Here is a 19519-nt window from a genome sequence, read left to right as displayed (position 1 = left end):
GCCACATTTCCATGGTAAAAATTAGTTATATCTAGTCCCAAATTCTGGCCTATCTCCTAAATGATTTTAGGTCCCCATTTTTGAAGGAGGAATGTTACAGGAGCCTTAAAGGCCACTGAGTATGGACCCCTTCTATAATGGGGTCTATGCTGGCCCTAGGTAGTCACATGGCGTCCTGATCTGTTCTGAAGGTTAGATTACATGTTGTCTCCTCTTTTGAGAGTTAATCCAGCTGGACTTGTCAATTACCCAAGCCTCTGACCAAGGCCTCGGAAGATTAATGTAAAAGGGGGAGGGGAGTAATTATCACCTTAACAGTGTAATATACTTATTTTTCCCAGAAGTCTCCTGCTGTCAGAACAGTCACTTGTCAAGCCACCATCAGCAGCTCAGCCTTCCTAAGTTCTGAATCACCTGCTCATGTAGCCTGCAAGTTCTCATTCAGGAGAGAAGAAACGAGAACTCTCTTTGGCATTCCTGGCCAGAGAATCAAAGACAAATTCTGCTTCTGGACAAAGACAAGAATGAAACTGTTCAGGACCTAGTAACTTATCCTTCTGCCTTTTCATCTCTTTCTTCCCTTTAGATGCCAGCCATGCCTGGAGAGCTTCCTCTGACATTTTGCATGTCCTTCCTTTTTCCTCTGAAGACACACCCTGTTCCTTGTCCTGTGTGCCAAGTGGCTGTTTGCTGGCCTCAATACCTAACTCAAAAGGCGAGTTTTCCCCTCCTGGAACTCTCATCCTCCTTACTCCCGCAGCTGCTCAGGGGGCCAGCCTGCCTTCGCCACTGCTTTGTGTGTGTTGGGTTTGTTGTTGTTGTTTTGTTTTGTTTTTAAAGAAAACTCCAATAAAATTATCCTTGAGCTACCTTCTGAATTCATTCTTAAATTCTTCTTATCTATGAGACTACAAGCCCAAAGAGACTCATTTCTTAAGTAACATGTGGCCTCTCAGGTGGAGCTCCCCAAAACCTCTAGTAGGAAGGAAAGTCCAGATGTTGAATTGGCATCTGAAGTGAGGCAGTCCGTGGGACTGAGCCCTTGACTTGTGGGACCAGGTGTTACTCCAGGTGAAATGTCAGAATTGAACGGAATGGCAGGACACCTAGTTGATGCCTTGGAGAACTGCTTGTCCCAGAGTCCTCCCTGTGAGAGTAAATAATCAATGTGTCTCATTATATGTTTATTTTTATAACCACTATTTTAAGAGATAAATTAGTTAAAATGTGTAAAACATAGATATAAATTTCTAGCATTTATTTTTATGTCAAGACAATAAATGACAAAAAATTAAAAACAAAAACTATCTTGAAAATGAAGAAAGGTACAAAAGAGCAACATTGTGGTCAGGGGCTGCTCTCCACTGTGTATCAGTCAGTAAGGCACTGTGTGAGCTCTATGGTCACACACACCTAACACTGACCCTGCTGGAGCTTCCCCCTCTCCTCTCACACACACACACACACACACACACACACACACACACACACACACACACACAGATACGGGGGGGGGGTGGAAAGAAGGGGTGTACAAACGAGAACAAGCACATCTACGGTTCTGGAGGAAGCTGAGTACAGACCGAATGGGTGTCAGTAACTCAGCTGTGTCTTAGAAATTAAGCTAATGTCTTAGAAAGACATCCATCAGGCCAACTGGATAAAAGGCTTAGCAGCTCTCTCCTACATATTATTTCCTACCACTGCTGTGGAGTTATAATTATCTCAGAATGAAAGGTTTAATCATTAGGAAGAGAAGGACAGAAATACACAAAACAAAATTGAGAGCATGGGCTCTCCTGCTACACACAGAACAGAATCAGAAAACGTGATCGTTTCATGGAAGAGACAGCTGACATATTTCACAATGTGTGCTAAATAAAATACCACACATGCTTTCCAACAATTAAAGACTCTGATAATTAAGGGAAAAGGTGCTTTCATATCATAGTCTAACAGCTTCAACCATAATTGCATTAAGAATTGAAAAGTTTATCTAGCTCAGCAGATATCTGTATATTAAAGGATATACAAAGTGAGCCCAACAAAGTAAAATGTAGGGAAGGGGTGAGTGTCACCAGCAAGTGCTTTCCACATCCTACTCTGGACCAGCACAATCTCATTGTGGCCACCAACAATGCAGTGCCAGATGTCAACAAAAGCCTGTGTGCCCAGCAAACTCAGGAAAGCTGAACCCATTTCTTACCCCCAAGGTCCTCTTCCATGTCCCTGTAATACACGAGGGAGTAATTCTTGACTATAGTTAACACGTGGACACAGTGTTATCTAACATAAAAGTGGGGCTATTTACTCACTGAATATATTACCTCTATACAGTAAATGTACTTAATAAGGAAAAGGGGAGTTCAAGTTCAATGTTTCATAAAGATCCAAGATATCAAAAGACAATACACTAATATACAACCTCATGAGGTCCCAAGGTCCAGGCCAGCATCATCTGTCAAGTTAACTCTGATCAAACTACCCCAAAGTTAGGTTTATAAGCATGGTTCCATTTTATTCTCTTAATTATGCTATATTATTCACCTTAGAAAACACTGACCTCTGCTGATAATATTATTAGGTTGAATTCAGAGTTGCTACTACTGTTTTTAATTTCCTGACATTTCAACATGGCCTTCAGGGTAGAGAGGGTCTTCTTAAATCTTGGTCACTCTGGGCAAGCAAGTCTAAGGACCCACTCCCCAGTGGCAATCACAGAAAACCTTTGGCTCAAGTAAAGAGAACTATAGGACCTGAGTAATAGGCACCCATATCCCTAAGGAAGAATGATACCAAGAGGGTACTCTCAGAGCCTTTTTCTCCTTTGTTGCATCCACCAAACAATGGATCTCTAGAATGTATTCATCTGGAAAGGCCATCTAAGTATTTGTACTAAAACCATCATATCAGTTAACAAAAGTCTGCTCCAATATGACATGCAGTATGATGGGACTGAAAGCAGAGCATCTCATTTGATTATAGCACATATTTTGGGCAAATGCAAGCCCAACATACCATGATGTCCTCTTGTGGTCTTGGGCCTATCCTGCATGGTTCCAGGGACTGACTTGACGAGAATCAGGAAGGAAGGAAGGAAGGAAGGAAGGAAGGAAGGAAGGGAGGGAGGGAGGGACGAACGAACGGACATAGAGATTGGGTAGACTTAGTCTCTCTGATAGAGAAGCCACAGTACTCTAGAAGCTTAGCACATGTATTATATACAGTTGAACAGGGAGGCAGGGCTATTACATACAGATAAACAAGGGGCAGGTTGACAGAGACAGTAAGAACAGTCTTCAGGAGGAGGGGCGGGAAAGCTAGGATGAATTTTTTCCTGCATATAGGATCAACATTCACACTTGGACCAGAGAAAGGCTTTGCTGACCCTCTGAGCCTCACCTGAGGAAAAGCCTGTCCATTTCCAATGGGCCTGAGTGAGGCTTTGGTCCTTGACATGGGCAGCTGATGGCAACAGCACACCCCCACTCATGACTTCACCCACTCAGCTTCCTCTGCTCCCTATAGTCTTACACTTTGCTTTACATAAGATCCAACCAGGCCTCATGTTTTGGGTCTTATAATAACTTCCACAACAGAGAGATCATTAAGAACAGGGAGCATGCTGAACCAATCACAGCAGCATGGCACTCTACAAAGTCCACAAATCCGTCCATGGTAGGGTCAGGCTAAAACTATGCATTGCCAAATAGGGAGCAAAGCCTGACTAGAATGTTCACCAACAATTTCCAAATATCCAACAACTGGCTGACAGGCAGTATTCACAATACTAAAATTCCCAATTCACCTTCCTGAGCTTAACCAAATCTGAACTTGCTGATGTGTGAGCACTGACCTGGACCACTATGCTGTATCAGAGGCAGCTGACAGCAATGTCCACTATTTCAGAGAGGGAAAGTGTAGTTATCCAGCACTGGCAGAACTGGGTGGGGGCAACTGTTTAGCCTGCACAGCTAATGTGAACATGTAGACCCATCCCACCCTTACTTCTATTTGTTCATCTCCCATCTAGCTCCTATAACTAGGCAATAAAGGAAAAAGGCCGAATCAGATGACACTGCGGGTGCTAAACAAACTATAAAACAAACAGCTAAAAATTACAACACATGAAGTAAACACTTTGAAGTGCCTCTTGCAAATAATCACAATAACTCACTGCAAGAGACATGTCTTCTCCCAGAACACAACACAGCCTTCCTAGTCATTTGCCACATGCACGGCTACCGTCCCCTTACACTAACTTCATCTGGGTCACTGCAGTGTGTTTGCTTACTTTCTGGTGAGACTGAGAGAATGAGAATGTACTCTAGTTTCCAAACAGTACTAGAATAGCTCCCTCCCATCTGTAACAACCATCAGCCCTAGTTACCAAGTCACTCACTATCTTCTATGCTTTTGTTCTTAATCTGAACAAACATAGTTTATGATAAATTAATCTCTTGAGACAGCTAGAAATCACTGAGTAAAAGCATCAGAGAGAGGCAGACACTGGATGATCTGCTTGTTAGAAACCAACCAAGGACCTGGTATCAGATACATAAGATGGATGATGGGTAACAGCATTTTAAAGTGCTCACTATTGAACACAGTCTAAAATACTTCTGAACATTTGTACTGAAAATATGCTTTTTAAAAATTGGGCTTTATCATATTTTTTAACTCATCAAGGAGATAGAATGCTCTATTAAGCTAATGGTTGCTCCTGAGAATTACCTAAAAAGCAACTTATTCCCTAGAGGTAAGACTTAATCAATTATATTTCTATCAAATCCTTCCAGTAGTCATAATGTGTAGCACAGAAGCAAACAGTGGGCTACCATTACATAAAAAATTGTTTATTTAAATATTCTAGTACAAGAATAAGACACACATTGAACATTTAGTCCTTAAAAAGATAACATTTAGTTCAGAGTTGGGCAGTGGTGGTGCAAGTCTTTAATCCCAGCACTCGAAAGGCAGAGGCAGGAGGATCTTTGCGAGTTCAAAGCCAGCCTGGTCTACATAGCAAGTCAGAACAACCAGGCTGTTACATGGAGAATCCCTGTGTCAAAAACCAACAAAGAAACAAACAATGGAGGAGAACAAGAGGACTGGAGAGATGGCTGAGCTGGTTAAGAGTGCTTGCCATGCAAGCATGAGGACTTGTGTTCAGGTGCCAGCACACGACAAGCTGGGTGTGTGGCCCAGGCCTACAACCCGAGCTCAGAGAAGGGTAGAGGCAGGAAGATGCCCAGGCCTTACTTACTGACTTCCAGGATAGCTGAGAAAATACAAGCCCCCAGTTCAGGAAGAAACTCTGCCCTCAGAGACACAGTGATAGAGGAAGGCACCTGATGTCATCTTATGGTTCTTATACATGGGCAGGTATGCATTCCCTCAACACACACACATGTGGACACGGACACACACACACACACACACACACACACACACACACCTTTGAAATAAAGTTACCAGCAAACAGGTAAAAACCCACTATTCAACATATTCTATCCCCCAAGCTGAAAAACACACATAAAAGACTATGTTTGGGAACTGTTCATAATTTTCTACTGTATATAACTAGTCCATGTAATATTTTTAAATAATGTGTTAAAATAAGGTGACTGCAGAGTTGTTGGTTTTTTATTTTTTCATTCCAGAGAACTGAAACATACAGAAATTGCTCCCACTACACTGCTAACAGCAGAAACTTCTGATCTTGTATTGATTGTTATGGGATCCATTACATTCATAATCTGGTAAGGCCCCCTAGATTTGGGCCAATAAATGCATATAGCCTAGGAGTCATGTCTGCTCTGCATTGTTTCTGAACAATCTCTGGCTAAAAATGATTGTACAGTTAAACAAGGTTTTTAAATATATAAAAAGCAATATTTCATAACAAATTCTACATGAATACCAGCTAGTATGCTCAGACCATCCATGGATGCTCTCATACTACTATGGTAGACAGAATAGCTGTGACACAGATAAGAAGGGCCACCAAGGGGGCTGGTGAGATGGCTCAGTGGGTAAGAGCACCCGATTGCTCTTCCGAAGGTCCNCTTTTAAAAAAAAAAAAAAAAGGACCACCAAGAGCATTGGATTGTGGTGTCTGCCTTTAATTTCAGCTCTCAGGACACAGAGGTGGGCAGATATCCAGGACAGCCAGGGCTATACAAAAAAAAAAAAAAAAAAAAAAAAAAAAAAAAAAAAAAAAAAAAAAAAAAAAAAGAAGGGCCACCAAGCCAAATAATTCACTACTTACAGAATGTTAAGTGCTGGATTCGGGCCTGGGACAAACTTGGCTGAGGTGCATATTTTACGTACAAAGCAGGCCTGGCCTCCAGGTTCTCCCAGCATCCTTCAGTTCCTGCCTGTTACACTGCACAGCTGGCACACCACACCTCTGCCCTGATTTCCCCACGCCAGGAGCTAGGCTTCCTCTCCCTGAGAAGCCCTTCCCTGTATAACCCAGACATTCTGCTCTCCCATCTCCTTCTCTCCCCCTCCCTACAGTCTCTCTCTCCCTGCCTATGCATGCTCTTTTTTCTCTTCCTTCTCCCGCAGCAATTTCCCAGGCCTACTTCCTTGGGATCAGTGAACCTGGTCAAGAGCTGTCCCCCCAATAAACCTGCCTCTATATACTTTAATTCGGCCTGAATTGACTCATTTTGTTGATGGAGAATAACTTATGGATAAGAATATTTGATTTAGAGTAGCAGTTTTCAACACGTGGGTCAAGATCCCTTGGGGTGGGGGTCAAACAACCCTCTCACAGGGGTTGCCTAAGAGTATTGGAAAACACAGATATTTATATTATGATTCATAACAGTAGCAAGTACAGTTATGAAGTGGCAACAAAACCAAATGTTATGGTTGGGAGTCACTACAACATTAGGGGACTGTGTTAATGGTTAAAGGAAACATTAGGAAGATTGAGAATCACAGCTTTAGAGGACAGTAGCATTCCGCTGTTGTCATTCAGGGCTGGGGACTAAATCTAGGGTCTTGTGCCTTGTACATGCCAATCACACACTGGGTACTGGGATTTTTCTAATGTTTCCCAGGTGATTTTCACATACAGTAGAGCATCATCTCTAAGACACGATATTCAAATCACACAACTGTATGTGATTAAAAAACTCTGATCTGACCAAAGCCAAAAGCTGTTGGGAGATATGGTAAGTTGGAGCCAAAGCAGGTAGGGATTCTAGATACACTTTAGGGTGAAGGTGGAAGGTTTGGGGCAGCCAACCAAAGAAGTCTTTCATTTTTAAACTCTGGACATTTTCATATATGCATACACTATATTATTATGATAAAATGCACTCCCATTACCCTCTGTCATCTCCCCCTTCTTCTGACTGCCCTTCTTCCCAACCATTCCCTACTACTGTCATACGCCTCTCCCTCCCTTCCTCCTTCCCCACTGTGTGTGTGTGTGCACGTGTGTGTGTGTGTGTGTGTGTGTTTGTGTGTATATAGCCACAGCTCCTACTGTGCTCATGATTGCAATGGCCCTGCCATAGCTTGGACTTACTTCAGATTTTAAATACAAAAGTTATATAACCAAATTTAACTTTTAAAAACATTTCTCTGATAGATACAGGAAACTGAGACTGGAGCAGATGAGCAATTGTGATACTGTCAGGAGTCCTGGACTTGGATACTAACCTTAAATGGAAAGAACTTGAGACATATTTAGGAGGACCACTGGTCTAGCCTGGATAAGGGGACAATAGAGATGTCCTATCTGGCCATCCAGGTTTCTAGAAAGGATCCGTAGATAGATAAGAGTAGATGGTTTACACCCATGAAAAAGCATGTTTGGTCTATCTACAACACTAGCCAAATGCTAGTGAGAGATGAGAACTAAAGAAAGGAAACACAGGAAAATGTCAAATCCATCAAGTTGGTAGGACCTATACCTTGAGTTTATATGTTAAACTTTCACCTAAATGTGGCATCTGTTTTGTCATACTTAAAAATCTGTTTACTCAAACAGTAAATGTGAATCAGAATTTAGGATATAGAAAACTACAAAATCATCACTCCTCCTTAACAGATATAGTATAGAAAATCAAAACTTCTCCTCAGTTCATGAGGAAGGTATTAGGCAATAAAGTCAAAAGACACCCTACCCCCATGGGTGGGCACCACATAAGTGAGTAAGAAAAAGCAATCGGTGTGCTGTCCTCAGTAAAACGACATTGCGAGAGACACACATTGTCTCCTCGGTGTGCTCTAGGAAGACTGGGTGGTAAGCAGATTAGAAAAGCTACCTGTGGATGTGGTAGGCCAGACAGGAGGAGCTAAGAGCCTGCCTCTAGGGATCCTTTTACATAGAGCAAACACCTTCAGCCACTGGGGAGGCCTGCAAACCTTGTTACCCTCCAGAGACAAAGAGAAATATACTGTCAGTTCAGTATAGGGAAAGACAGAAGAAGACTGTCCACAAACCAAGGGTTCTTCCCCAAGCAGGGGTCCATTCCTACTGAAGGCATGGAAACTCCTACCCAGGACCAAGTGCAGACAAAAGTCAAGCTTGGCCAGCAGAGCTCCCAAAGGCAGGGAATCTGCACAGTAAGCCTAGCACTGTCACTAGCAAAAGCTCAGCAGCAGGTATGCACATGAGGGGACCCTACTGCATGCAGGCACACAGAGATGACTGAAGGCTGACAATGGAGCACTAACTAGAGGCAGGCCTTTCAACACCCAGGTCCCATCTCAAGCACTACACAATAGCAGCAACCTCCAGAGAGTGTGAAGCGTTTGGTACAGCAAGGGTAACCACAGCAACAGCTAAACTCAAGTCCAGCCCAACCAAGCCTGGATCACTGCTGGTCTTTTCCAGGAGTGAAGATTTTCTATCTCATTCCATCTTGCATCCAACAATAAAAACTGAGATACACTAAAACCAGGGAAACCCACCAATAAGAATACAGCAAATCAACATAACTCTGACCCAGATGGCACAGTCAGCAAATCCACCAGGCAGGGATGCTAAGACCTAGGTGGAAACTCTCAGTGTTAAAAGGAAACACTATGAGAAGTTGAACAAACACATTAGACTAAAACAAAAACAAAACAAAACAACAGTCATTTCAGAACTGGAAGAATGTCCAAGGGCTAGGAAGCAGTCATCAAACAGCTCTTATCCTACAAGTGAGCACACTAAAGGGCTAAAGAAGGGCTGCCTGAAAAGAAGAGAATCCAAAGATTAATGAGACATTTACATACAAAGGAAAAATTGTTTTCTGGAATCCTCATAAGAATTTCTGGAGCTAGAGAGATGGCTCAGTGGTTAAGAACATTGACCACTCTTCCAGAGGAGTCAGGTTCAATTCCCAGCACCATGTGGCAGCTCAGAATTGTCTGTAATTCTAAGATCTGACACCCTCATATAGACAAACGTGCAGGAAAAACACCAATGCACATAAAATAAAAATCAATAAATTTAAAAATGTTTTCTGAACTTTTCTTAACTCTTTAAAATTTCTGTCAGTTTTCCCTTAATATCTATTATTATTATTAATCTTGTTTTCTTTTATCAGACAACGTCTCTCTACATAGCACTGGTTAGCTTGGAATTCACTATGTAGATGAAGCTGGCCTTGAACTCACAGAGATTGGCTTGACTCTGCTGCGATTAAAGGCATGGTGGTGCATGCCTAGATCAAAATTGACACTAGTTAAGTGCTACAGGTAAAGAAAGCGAGTTTTGGGTGGTACAAGCTTGCCTGAAGTAAGACAGCTGTGGTGGAGAGATGGTTAAGTGGTTAGAGCACTTGTTGCTCTTGCTGAGAACCCAGGTTTGCTCCCCAGCACCCACATGATGGCTCACAACCATCTGTAACTCCAGTTCCTGGGTATCCAATGCCCTCTTCTGACCTCCCCTAGACAGTGGGCTCACGTGTGGTACACATACACACATGCAGGCAAAACTCATACATTTTAAAACAAACAAATCTAAAGAGAAACAAACAAACAAACAAACACAGAGTGAGACAGCTGAACAAGACAGCAGCAACCAAATTTTTCCTGACACAAATTCTTTTGTTTCTTTTGATTCTACCTACAGACATAAACCTAGAAGAGCCACATAAGCTTAGTGTCAGGGACACTTCAGTAACTTACATCTTATGTATTTACAAACACTTTAAATATTTAATTCTTCTATATACTTTGGATTTAATAAAACTACTTAAATTTTTATTACATTAATAGGGATCATTCTTTACGGCTAATGATTATATAAACAAAATATTTCAATATAAATTATGATAGAGCCAATCACCCTTTGCCTTTGGAAGTGAGCTGTTCATATAGAGATCCTGTCTGCTGTCACCCTGGATATGCCATATAAACATCTATCACACACTACAGCATCATTAAACCTCATCCCGAGACTTCTTAGTTTTTAAGCACACATTCTCATTTGCTGAGCATGCAATGGCAGAATTACCTGAGAGCTGGTTTAAAGTCCTTGAAGACCCATACTTTATACATAGGACTGGGACCTCCCCAGTACAACCAGCCCCAGTGGTTCCCATAGACAGCAGGTTTACAACTACATCAGCCTGAAGTTGTGCACAGCAGAGGGATAAGAGAATCTAAGGATAGAAACCTCATTTTCTATTACTGCTTAAAAACAAAACAAAACAACCAACCTTTGCTTGGCACACACATCCAAGGGCATCACTCCTGTTAGCAAAGTAAGCCTGGAACATTCTACAAGCAGCCGCTCTCTGCTCACTTCCTACCAGCATACAAGGTCATTCCCCACTCTTCAGTTATTTCACAGTCCCCCTCCCTCCAAAGTCAACAAGCCATAAAGAAGCTCTTCTGAAAGTGTCCAGTCCTCCATGATCATTTTATCTGATTAGCAGTATGTACCAATGGCCAGCCTGGGGATCTCAGCTCTTGAAGGGACTTCTCACAGCTACTCTATGGGACTCTACATGTCAAGCAACCTTCTCTCTTGTCAGCTTCTCTTTCTCTAAGATGGCATGCCCGTGCCCTCTGTGCTGACACCATTGCTCCCTCTGAAGGCTTCTTTCCCTTTCCTCACACCTATTTAAGTGTTTAAGCTGGCGACCAAGCAGGCCCAACTGTGCCAGGCAAACCTGCTTTTGTTTTCCAGTTCCATACTAGACAGGAGCTGGCCCATGTGACAATGGAATACAACCTGACTCTACAATAACACTTCTAGATTGGGGTCAAATGGACTATGTAGCTTCTGTTTTGGTCTAAGTCCTCCCACCTTTTGTGGGGAAAACAACAGTGACCAGTTCCATGGAAGCCCTCCTGCCACCTACTGTATCAATATGCTTGTGAAAGCTGTGTCTCTGGTCCCAGGGCAATCTGCAGAGATCACAGGCCCAGCTGACAGGTGGACTAGAGCATCCAACCCAGTATTACTCCTGAGCAGCTGACCTGTGATATGCCCCTTATTCTGAGCTATGAAATTTGAGAGTAACTGTTAAGTCAGCATTGGCAAATAGCTCAAATTTGTAAGCTAATCCTCTCTGCTTAGAGGCCTGCAAGGGTGGTCACCACATTCTAGTCACCTCTGTGTTTACCACAGCTCTGCGTCCAGGTAGTTACTCAACATTTGCTGGACAGCGATGATGCCTCAAGTCCTGATCTGCATGCTCTGTAAGCAGGGGCAAAATCTCTCCATGACTGTGCCCTTAGTTTAAAGATGGAGTTAATGGAGCCTCCTACATGGAATCTTGTGAGAATCAACTAACACCACATGAAATCTTCTTAGAGCCATGTCCTGCTCACTGAAAATGCTTAGGGAAATGTTATGTCCTACAAATAAAGCTTTTAGCATGGACACGTGCCCATCCTTAAAACTAAAATGCTAAACACAAATTGTTTTATATAAAGATAATATAAGCTATGGTGAATTATGAAAAAAATGAGAAAAAATCCAATGTATTCTCAAGTACACAGCACACACCTCAAAGGAAGGCAAGGACAGAGCATGATAATAAGGTGATCATCGTGTCTGCACAGTTCCCCCACCCCGACCCCCCGAAGGTACACTCCACCTTCTTTAAGTCCCGTAGGAAGTCAATATGTGCCCCTAGGTTACATTCTACAGTTTATATTATAGCATAGGCATTTAGACTTGGGTTAAATTTGGCTTCTTCTACTTCCATCAAGTTTAGAGAAAAGCTTCCTTAAGCTTAGTCTACTTAGTTCAAGTCACCAAATGAAATTGATAATTTAATGGTATTTCTTCCATGTGTTGATAGCACTACTATGTAGTCTACAATTAAATGTTATTGCTTAAATACTAGGTCATTAAAATATGCAATTAGCCTATCACACCTTATATAATCCTACACAATATAATAAATTATTTAGACACTAACTCCAGTGAGACATATGTGAAATGTTCTCTTCATTTCAGGCATACAGAGATGTGGAGTAGCCATGTTTAGGATTTTTCCTCTGGGTCAGTGCTCAACTCTTTGGGCTTGCCTCTCACATCTGATCACTTTTATTCTGGCTTCCTTCCATGGATCCGATGTCCCTTCCTTTTCCGTTTCCAGACACACAACACCTCTGACCTGTCTCCATGATTATCTCACTGTCTTAGTTACTAAAGAAAGCATAAATAAAAGAAATTATATTGTGTAGTTAATTATTAAAGAGTCAAAAGGAATAGCCTGCATAATCTTAAAATGAATCCTCAATACTCCAGAACCGGGGCTTATGTACACTTCCAAAATAATGGAGTGAGAGCCAATGACAGTAAGCCTGAGTTTTCAAAGCTTACAAAGTGTTCCGCTAGACACACAGTGGGCCTTCTAGAATGATGTATGATACAAATTTCAACTCTGTCTGCAATCTATGCTATAACACAAGAATAAGAAATGCCAATCGCATGTTTCACTAATAGTCAATTGTGGGATATGGCACAAATACCAAAAAAGCAGAGTGTATGATTAATGCTGCAGGTGCTGGATGAGTGACATCAGTGGATTTCTGAGACTGTTCTCTACATACGGCCACCTTCGTAAGGTACAGTAATCTAGTGGTGAACACAGCCACACCAAGGGAGGCACAGCTATCTGAAAACAAAGATGAGGAAGGCACCAACTGAACCACCAGCCAGTGGTCAGTGAACCATCCCTCCCTTTTTGGCTGCCTGCAAAAACAGTTTATATCAACTATAAAGCTCCAAACATAAACTATGATAATATGTACATGAATATTCTAAAAGTAAAAACACACAGAGAAATCGAGACTCCAAATTAGAAGTGGATGGACTTATAAATTTACAGCTTTGCAATGTTGTAAGCCTATGCCTATACAACCACTCAGTTCTGCACTGTGTGCTTGATCAACAAGATGACTTTTGGTCAACCAGGGCTACAGTAGCTCATTTAAGACAGGTCAGGCTAAGTGTTGGTTTTGGTAAATAGATGTATAAGTACCTTTTCTGTTCATAATTTAAAAAAATTTACAATGAGTTTATCAGACTATAATCATCATAATTTGAGGAACAACTGTACATACATACGTATACATATGTAAGATGAATGGTATATATCTTTAATCATATATTGGACCCCAGACTCTCAACACTTATTACCAATAAAGAAAAGGAGGGGTGGACTTGCCCCACATTTTCTGCTGTCAAAGAGAAAGTGGACAAACTTAAGACAATACTCACTTTCCTTCCAGGGCCTAATATCCCTTTCCCAAGACAAACCCTGTTATATTTGGCCAGCAGTTTAAGGATCTGCCTTTTCTGAAGGAAAAATTCTTCTCTAAATCCTTAGTAACCAAATTTGGATCAGAATACAAATTGGGAGCCAAATCAGTTAAGAAAAACAAAATAAAACAAAAAGATACAGCTAATTATTAGTAATTTTTTAAAAATCAACTTACAAAGCTGAGAAGTTAGACATAGTATGGACTCCCACTTCAGAGTGAGGGGTGGGAAATTAGAATGCAGTCATAGAAAAAGTTATTTGTGAATGAAGAAAGGAGACCATTCATCTCTCTAATAGGCTAAAAAAGCCTATAACCTATTCAGGGCTAAACAAATGAAGGATCCTAAAACTTACACCCCAGTGAAAGGGGTAGACACACAGCAACTGTGGACGGCGGTCTTCTAGTGGCAGACACAGGATCTGAGAATGGCTGTTCTCAGACTCCTTGAAAGTGTCTCTAAAACAGAGCGCTATGAAACAGCTGATCATGTCTGAGAGGATTCCTAAGACAGGAAATACAGTGAACATGGGTCGGTAGCTTTTACAGAACGATAGCCACTCAAAAGATTAGAAAGCATTGTTTTCTCAACAGTATCTCACATTTTCTAGCATCTTTTATTTACTGGACCAATTAGCCAACCATCATTCAAGATTTCAGTTTCTGTGGCTTTGGCTACCTGCTTCATCAACCACTTAGGAAATAGTAAATGAAAAATTCTAGGAACAAACAACTCATACATTTTAACTTGCTGGCCATTCAGACATCTTATGCTGTTCGGCTCTGTCTCACTCAAAGCAAGAATCATTTCTGTCAAGGGTATACGGATTCATCTCCCTTATCAGATAGACTATTAGCTATCAGATAGGCTGCTTTAGCAGTGTGATACTTGTGTTCAAATAGCCCATTTACTTACTTAATAACACCAGAGTGCAACAGTTGTGATACAGGGAATTTTATTACACTGCAGAGTTAAAAACATTTTGGCTTTATTGTGATATTGTTAAGCATCTTACTGCATCTAATAGAAACTATACCCTACCATAGGTGTGTGTGTTCAGGACTAGATGCTATCTGTAGTTTCAGGCAGTCCTGGGGTTAGGGGGAGAGGGGAGAGGGAGAGAGAGAGATGGAGGGATATATTGGAATGCATGGGGCCCAGCTACTGGGGGTACCTTTACATATCCTCAGGCTGGGACAGATATGTGCCAGGCTAATCTTAAGTATCATAAGACTTACTGCCTCTCAGACCTGTCTGCCTTAAGTAGCTATGTGGGGCACAAAGGATGGGCATGGAACTGAGGGTGGGGACAGGGACAGGCTCTGGCCCTGCCTCTGATCAACAGCGCTCACCACAGGCTGCTAAGAGTGACAGAGATTTCAGAGACTCTAGTGCCTGCTCTAGGCTACTGCTTTCAGTTCTCCTGTTTACATTTATTCCTATCAAAGGAGAGCACACATAAGGCTGTTTTCCAAAGGTAGACCCCCTGCTTCTTAGGTAAAATCCTAAGAAAAGAGCAATATCACACTTGCTCGTGTGTACAAAGAACAGAAGCAAGAGTTTATTTCCCTTTGATTTGGTATTTAACCCAATTTCCTAATACCTAGACTTCTGTAATTCCTTCAGCTATAATCCAAGATAGCCTGCCTTGTTTTATACTATGCTTCTTTTTAGTATCTGTTTTACTTGCAAGTTTGCTATGATGCCAAATGTCTTCTGAATTAACAGAAAATGTAAAGATTTTTTTCATGTTAGCTACCAAACATAACCATGCTCTCTGCTTCAATGTCTGTAAAGTGAATATAAACAATCTCTCAAAAACTGTTGAAAATATCAAATAAAGAAAATGGAAACCAGAATTCAGCACAGAATACAAATGCATTCAGTATGCACTTGCCTGTCTTCCAAGTCTGGGAGATGATTGTCTACAAAAGTTGCTTAAACGCCACATTGTACTTTAAGGGCACGTTTACTCCAGTGAACTACAACACAGCATCAGGTTTAAATCCTGCATTAGGTATTATTTCACAACCTCACTTTAATAAACATGGATTCAGCACTTATTATGTGCCAGATTTTGCTAGGACTCGAGAATTCAGCAAGACAAAGACCTTACTCTCAAAACACATTCAAGCTAGAAGAGATAAAAATTATAATGTGATTAAAAACAGAAGTAGGTACAAACAGCAGAAGTAGCAGGATGAAGCAAGAAATTCACCCAGTCTGATGGAGCAGAGGACAAAGCTGAATGAAGAGCTATACAGTGGTAAAGGGAAGGCACTCGGAGGCAGACTGGCTCTGAAGGCCCACTTGCTCACTATCTGGCTTAGGGCAGTTTAATTTGTCTGAATTGCTTTGTGTATATGCTTTGCAGAGTTAGAGTAATACAGAGGAGACACTCAGTAAATGGTGAGCTTATTGTCTCATCTTGGGAGCTGAATTTGCTTGCTTATTTTGGACAGGCTAAGCAGTACGTGGGACAGCAGACAGCATCTCTTGACTATCAAGCTACATATGAGACAGCTTCAGTGAGCCAAGCTGGTCATTAATACAGGCAATATATATCGCTAAGTTTTTAATCATTGTACTTTAATAAACAATTAATGCTTTATAAATATGAATCTGTGGGCAAATACGAACAAGGTCATAAGTAAAATAAAGGAGTCTATCTTGAGATGATCTTTATGTAAATTTAACTTTTCAGAACTATAAAAATGCAACCAAGAAGATGCCTCTGCTGGCTCCAGGGTCTCCTTTACTTGTGTGGTTTTCATAAGTAAGGAATTAAGCAACCTGAAAATTATCTGGGAGGTACGTAATGCCGTTATATTTTTCTCCTTGAACATGTGAACCCTGTATCATGCCAGATTTTGCCTATAAATGTATGTATACTACATACTATTAATTTGCTATCACACAGATTTTGAAATAGTAATGTTCAATTGGAGTTAAGAACTGAGTTTTTGTTTGGGGTTTTGGTTGTGGTTTCACAAAAGCAGCTACTCTGGAGTCAAACTGTTGACCCTACTGCTTTCCAGTCAATATTACTCTTTAGACGCTATTTTTAAAACTCGGAACTCAAGAGTATAAGCACTTCCACACTGAGAAAACCAGAAGTTTCTTCACAAGCAAACCTGCATATGAAATCATATTATGTGTACTAATGCTTACTCCGACAACCTGATGCTATAATATAGCTAAACCCCATTCCCAATCACCTTGATAAATGAAGGGAAATACACAGAATTCTCCAATTTCACAAATACAGCAACTTGAAGCCAGAAGGAGACAGCCAGACAAAAGGAAATAGCAGAGAAAACAACTGTTTCGACTGCTCTAGACCTTGGTCCAGCCCCTGACCCCGCTATAATCTACTTAGTCATCTCTCTCTCTCTCTCTCTGCAAATAAAGGAATGAACGGTCGGTCCACCGTGATCACGGTGAGCAGGCAATAGAAGTACTGCAATTGGTCTGACATCTGTCAGCAAGAAAAAGGGCTAAACCAGGAAAGAAAGAATAAAAAAGATCGAAACTGCAAGAAGCGGTGTGTGTGTGCGCGCGCACGGGGAAAGGCGGGGGTGGGGGGGTTAATGACAGAAACACGAACTGTGATCCAGTCGGGGCACTGGCGCGAATCGCGCGTGCTCCAGCGGCCCGCACCGGGCCGGGTTCGCGGACGCACCGAACACCCGTGGAGTGGGTCCCCCACCGCTCCCTCCGCCCGGCGCATTACCCGTGAGGTTCCTCAGCACCGTGCCATGGGCCCAGAGGCTCAGGACCTGCTGCACCGACAGGTTGATCATCGAGTGGTCGGCGCCCTCCGCCCTCATCGTCCCCGCGGGGCGGCAGCGGGGCGCTCCGGGGGGCGCCGCTCGGCGGGTGTCGCAGGCAGCGTCCTCCCCGCCGGGGAGACATCGAGGAGCGCTGGCGGGCGAGGCCTGGGGCCGCGGGAGGGACCGCCGCTCCCGCTCAGGGCCCGCGTCGCGCCGCGGGGGCCCGCCACGCCACGAGGCCCGGGTCACGCCGTGAGGCCCGCGCGGAGCGGCAGCCGGCAGGGGCAGGCCGCGAGACGAGGCTCATCGCGGGGACGCGCGTCGAGGCAGCGGCGCCGGGCCGCGGCACCTGCCGCCCGCCTGCCGCTCGGCCTTTGGGTCGCCGACACTCGAGGAGCCGCCCCCTCCGCCCGCGACCGCCCCGGGGCGCGCGCATGCGCGTGTCCGCTCCTCGGCCCCGCCTCCCCCGGGTGAGCGGCTGCGCACGCGCACTGCCTCCCCCCGCTCCTCGCGCGCGCGCGCGCCGCCCTCGGCACCCCGGAGCTCAGGCGGCCGTCGGCTCCCAGCGTCCGCCCGCAGTGGGGCGGAGGGAGCGGCGCCTACGTCACTGGCGCCACCGCTGAGTCTCGCCGCTCATTGGCTGCTCCGAGGGAACAGACTCCAAGCCCCTCGCCCCCTCCTGACTGCGCGCCCCCGGAGACCTGGAGCCAGTGAGCTGGGCGGGGATGAGAGAGCTGTGTATAGATCCCGGGAGCTGCCAGGAATTTTGGAGCCTGCGCTTCGCTGCTCCAGATCCTTCCCTCTCCGTGAGGGCGTCTGCAAGCAACTTTTTGCAAAGGTGTAAATGCTCATGTTTTCATTTTCAGGGTTGTCTGAGAGTGCGTCAAGTGACCTGGATACGTCTCTCCCTTTGCTAAATCTACTAAAACAGAAATAGATCCTCTTTGTCATTTCAGCCAGCCTTCTGGCCGGCCGGCAGTAAAACGAACTCCCCTAGCTGCAGGATCTGAGACCACTTACTGACGCAGTGCCCCGTAGGTGTCGGAATGAATCCTCCTGGCCCAGGCAGGCTCAAGCGCTTCTTCCAGATAGGACTCTTTTTATCTAAAATTGTGAATCTCCCCATCACTTTAACTCAGCCTCTTCTCCCTGTCCTTCAAATCCAAGGTCAGCCTCAGAAGCATCTTAACTCCAGTTATGCTGGTTACAGTCTTCCTTGAAGTTTGAAACCTTTTAATTTGAAAAAATTTTTAAAAAATCGTGTTTGCATAAAAAACGTTAGTGCTCCTCACCCCACCCCCCTCACCCAATTCCATCTTTTCCCAAATACTTTGCTGCTAAAGTTTACAGAAGGAAGTGAAGAAAGAATAGCTAAACCAACCAAGTGTTTTTGCCCAGACACTGAAGATTCGAATTGCCTAAATATTGTTGCTTTTGGTGAGCACCTTAAAAATGACAATAATGTATATGCAGGTTTATATTTATGCATGTTTTTGTTCTGCTCCCAGAAAAAAGTTCGGGCGTCATTAAGAGGAACCGTACTAAAACCTACTATTGTGTAGGGTTTAATGGCTGAATCAAGTGTCAATTTAGGAGTATAGACTATCAGACATAAATGAGTTTAACATCCTAATTCATTTTAGATAAAGAAGGGGCTTTCTTTCTTTCTTTCTTTCTTTCTTTCTTTCTTTCTTCTTCTCCTTCTCCTTCTTCCTTCTTCCTTCTTCCTTCTTCTTCCTTCTTCCTTCTTCTTCTTCTTCTTCTTCTTCTTCTTCTTCTTCTTCTTCTTCTTCTTCTTCTTCTTTTCTTCTTCTTCTTCTTCTTCTTCTTCTTCTTCTTCTTCTTCTTCTTCTTCTTCTTCTTCTTCTTCTTCCTCTTTTTGAATTCTTCCTGGCAGCCATAGTATATGTCCCATCTCTCTAGTCTGAATTAAAGTTCAGAATGGGAAGTTACCTCATGGTGCTGTGAAGGGATTTAACATTATTAGGTAACATGAGCACATTCA

At 43.1% G+C, this 19519-nt stretch overlaps 1 protein-coding gene across 1 annotated transcript in view; it reads right to left on the bottom strand.

The window, feature by feature from the left end:
- Tmem170b (transmembrane protein 170B) overlaps nt 1-17880 on the bottom strand; it is a 32838-nt gene extending 14958 nt beyond the window's left edge. The window contains exon 1 of the mRNA XM_021180635.2: nt 17475-17880. Within this exon, the coding sequence (XP_021036294.1) occupies nt 17475-17571 (97 nt within the window). The 5' untranslated portion in view covers nt 17572-17880. The remainder of the gene's footprint in view (nt 1-17474) is intronic.
- Nucleotides 17881-19519: the final 1639 nt, after the last annotated feature.

Source organism: Mus caroli, chromosome 13 (genome assembly GCF_900094665.2).
Source record: "Mus caroli chromosome 13, CAROLI_EIJ_v1.1, whole genome shotgun sequence".
Classification (NCBI taxonomy): domain Eukaryota; kingdom Metazoa; phylum Chordata; class Mammalia; order Rodentia; family Muridae; genus Mus; species Mus caroli.
The sequence above is the reverse complement of the archived record's forward strand: the minus strand, read 5'-3'. Positions and strand labels throughout refer to the sequence as shown.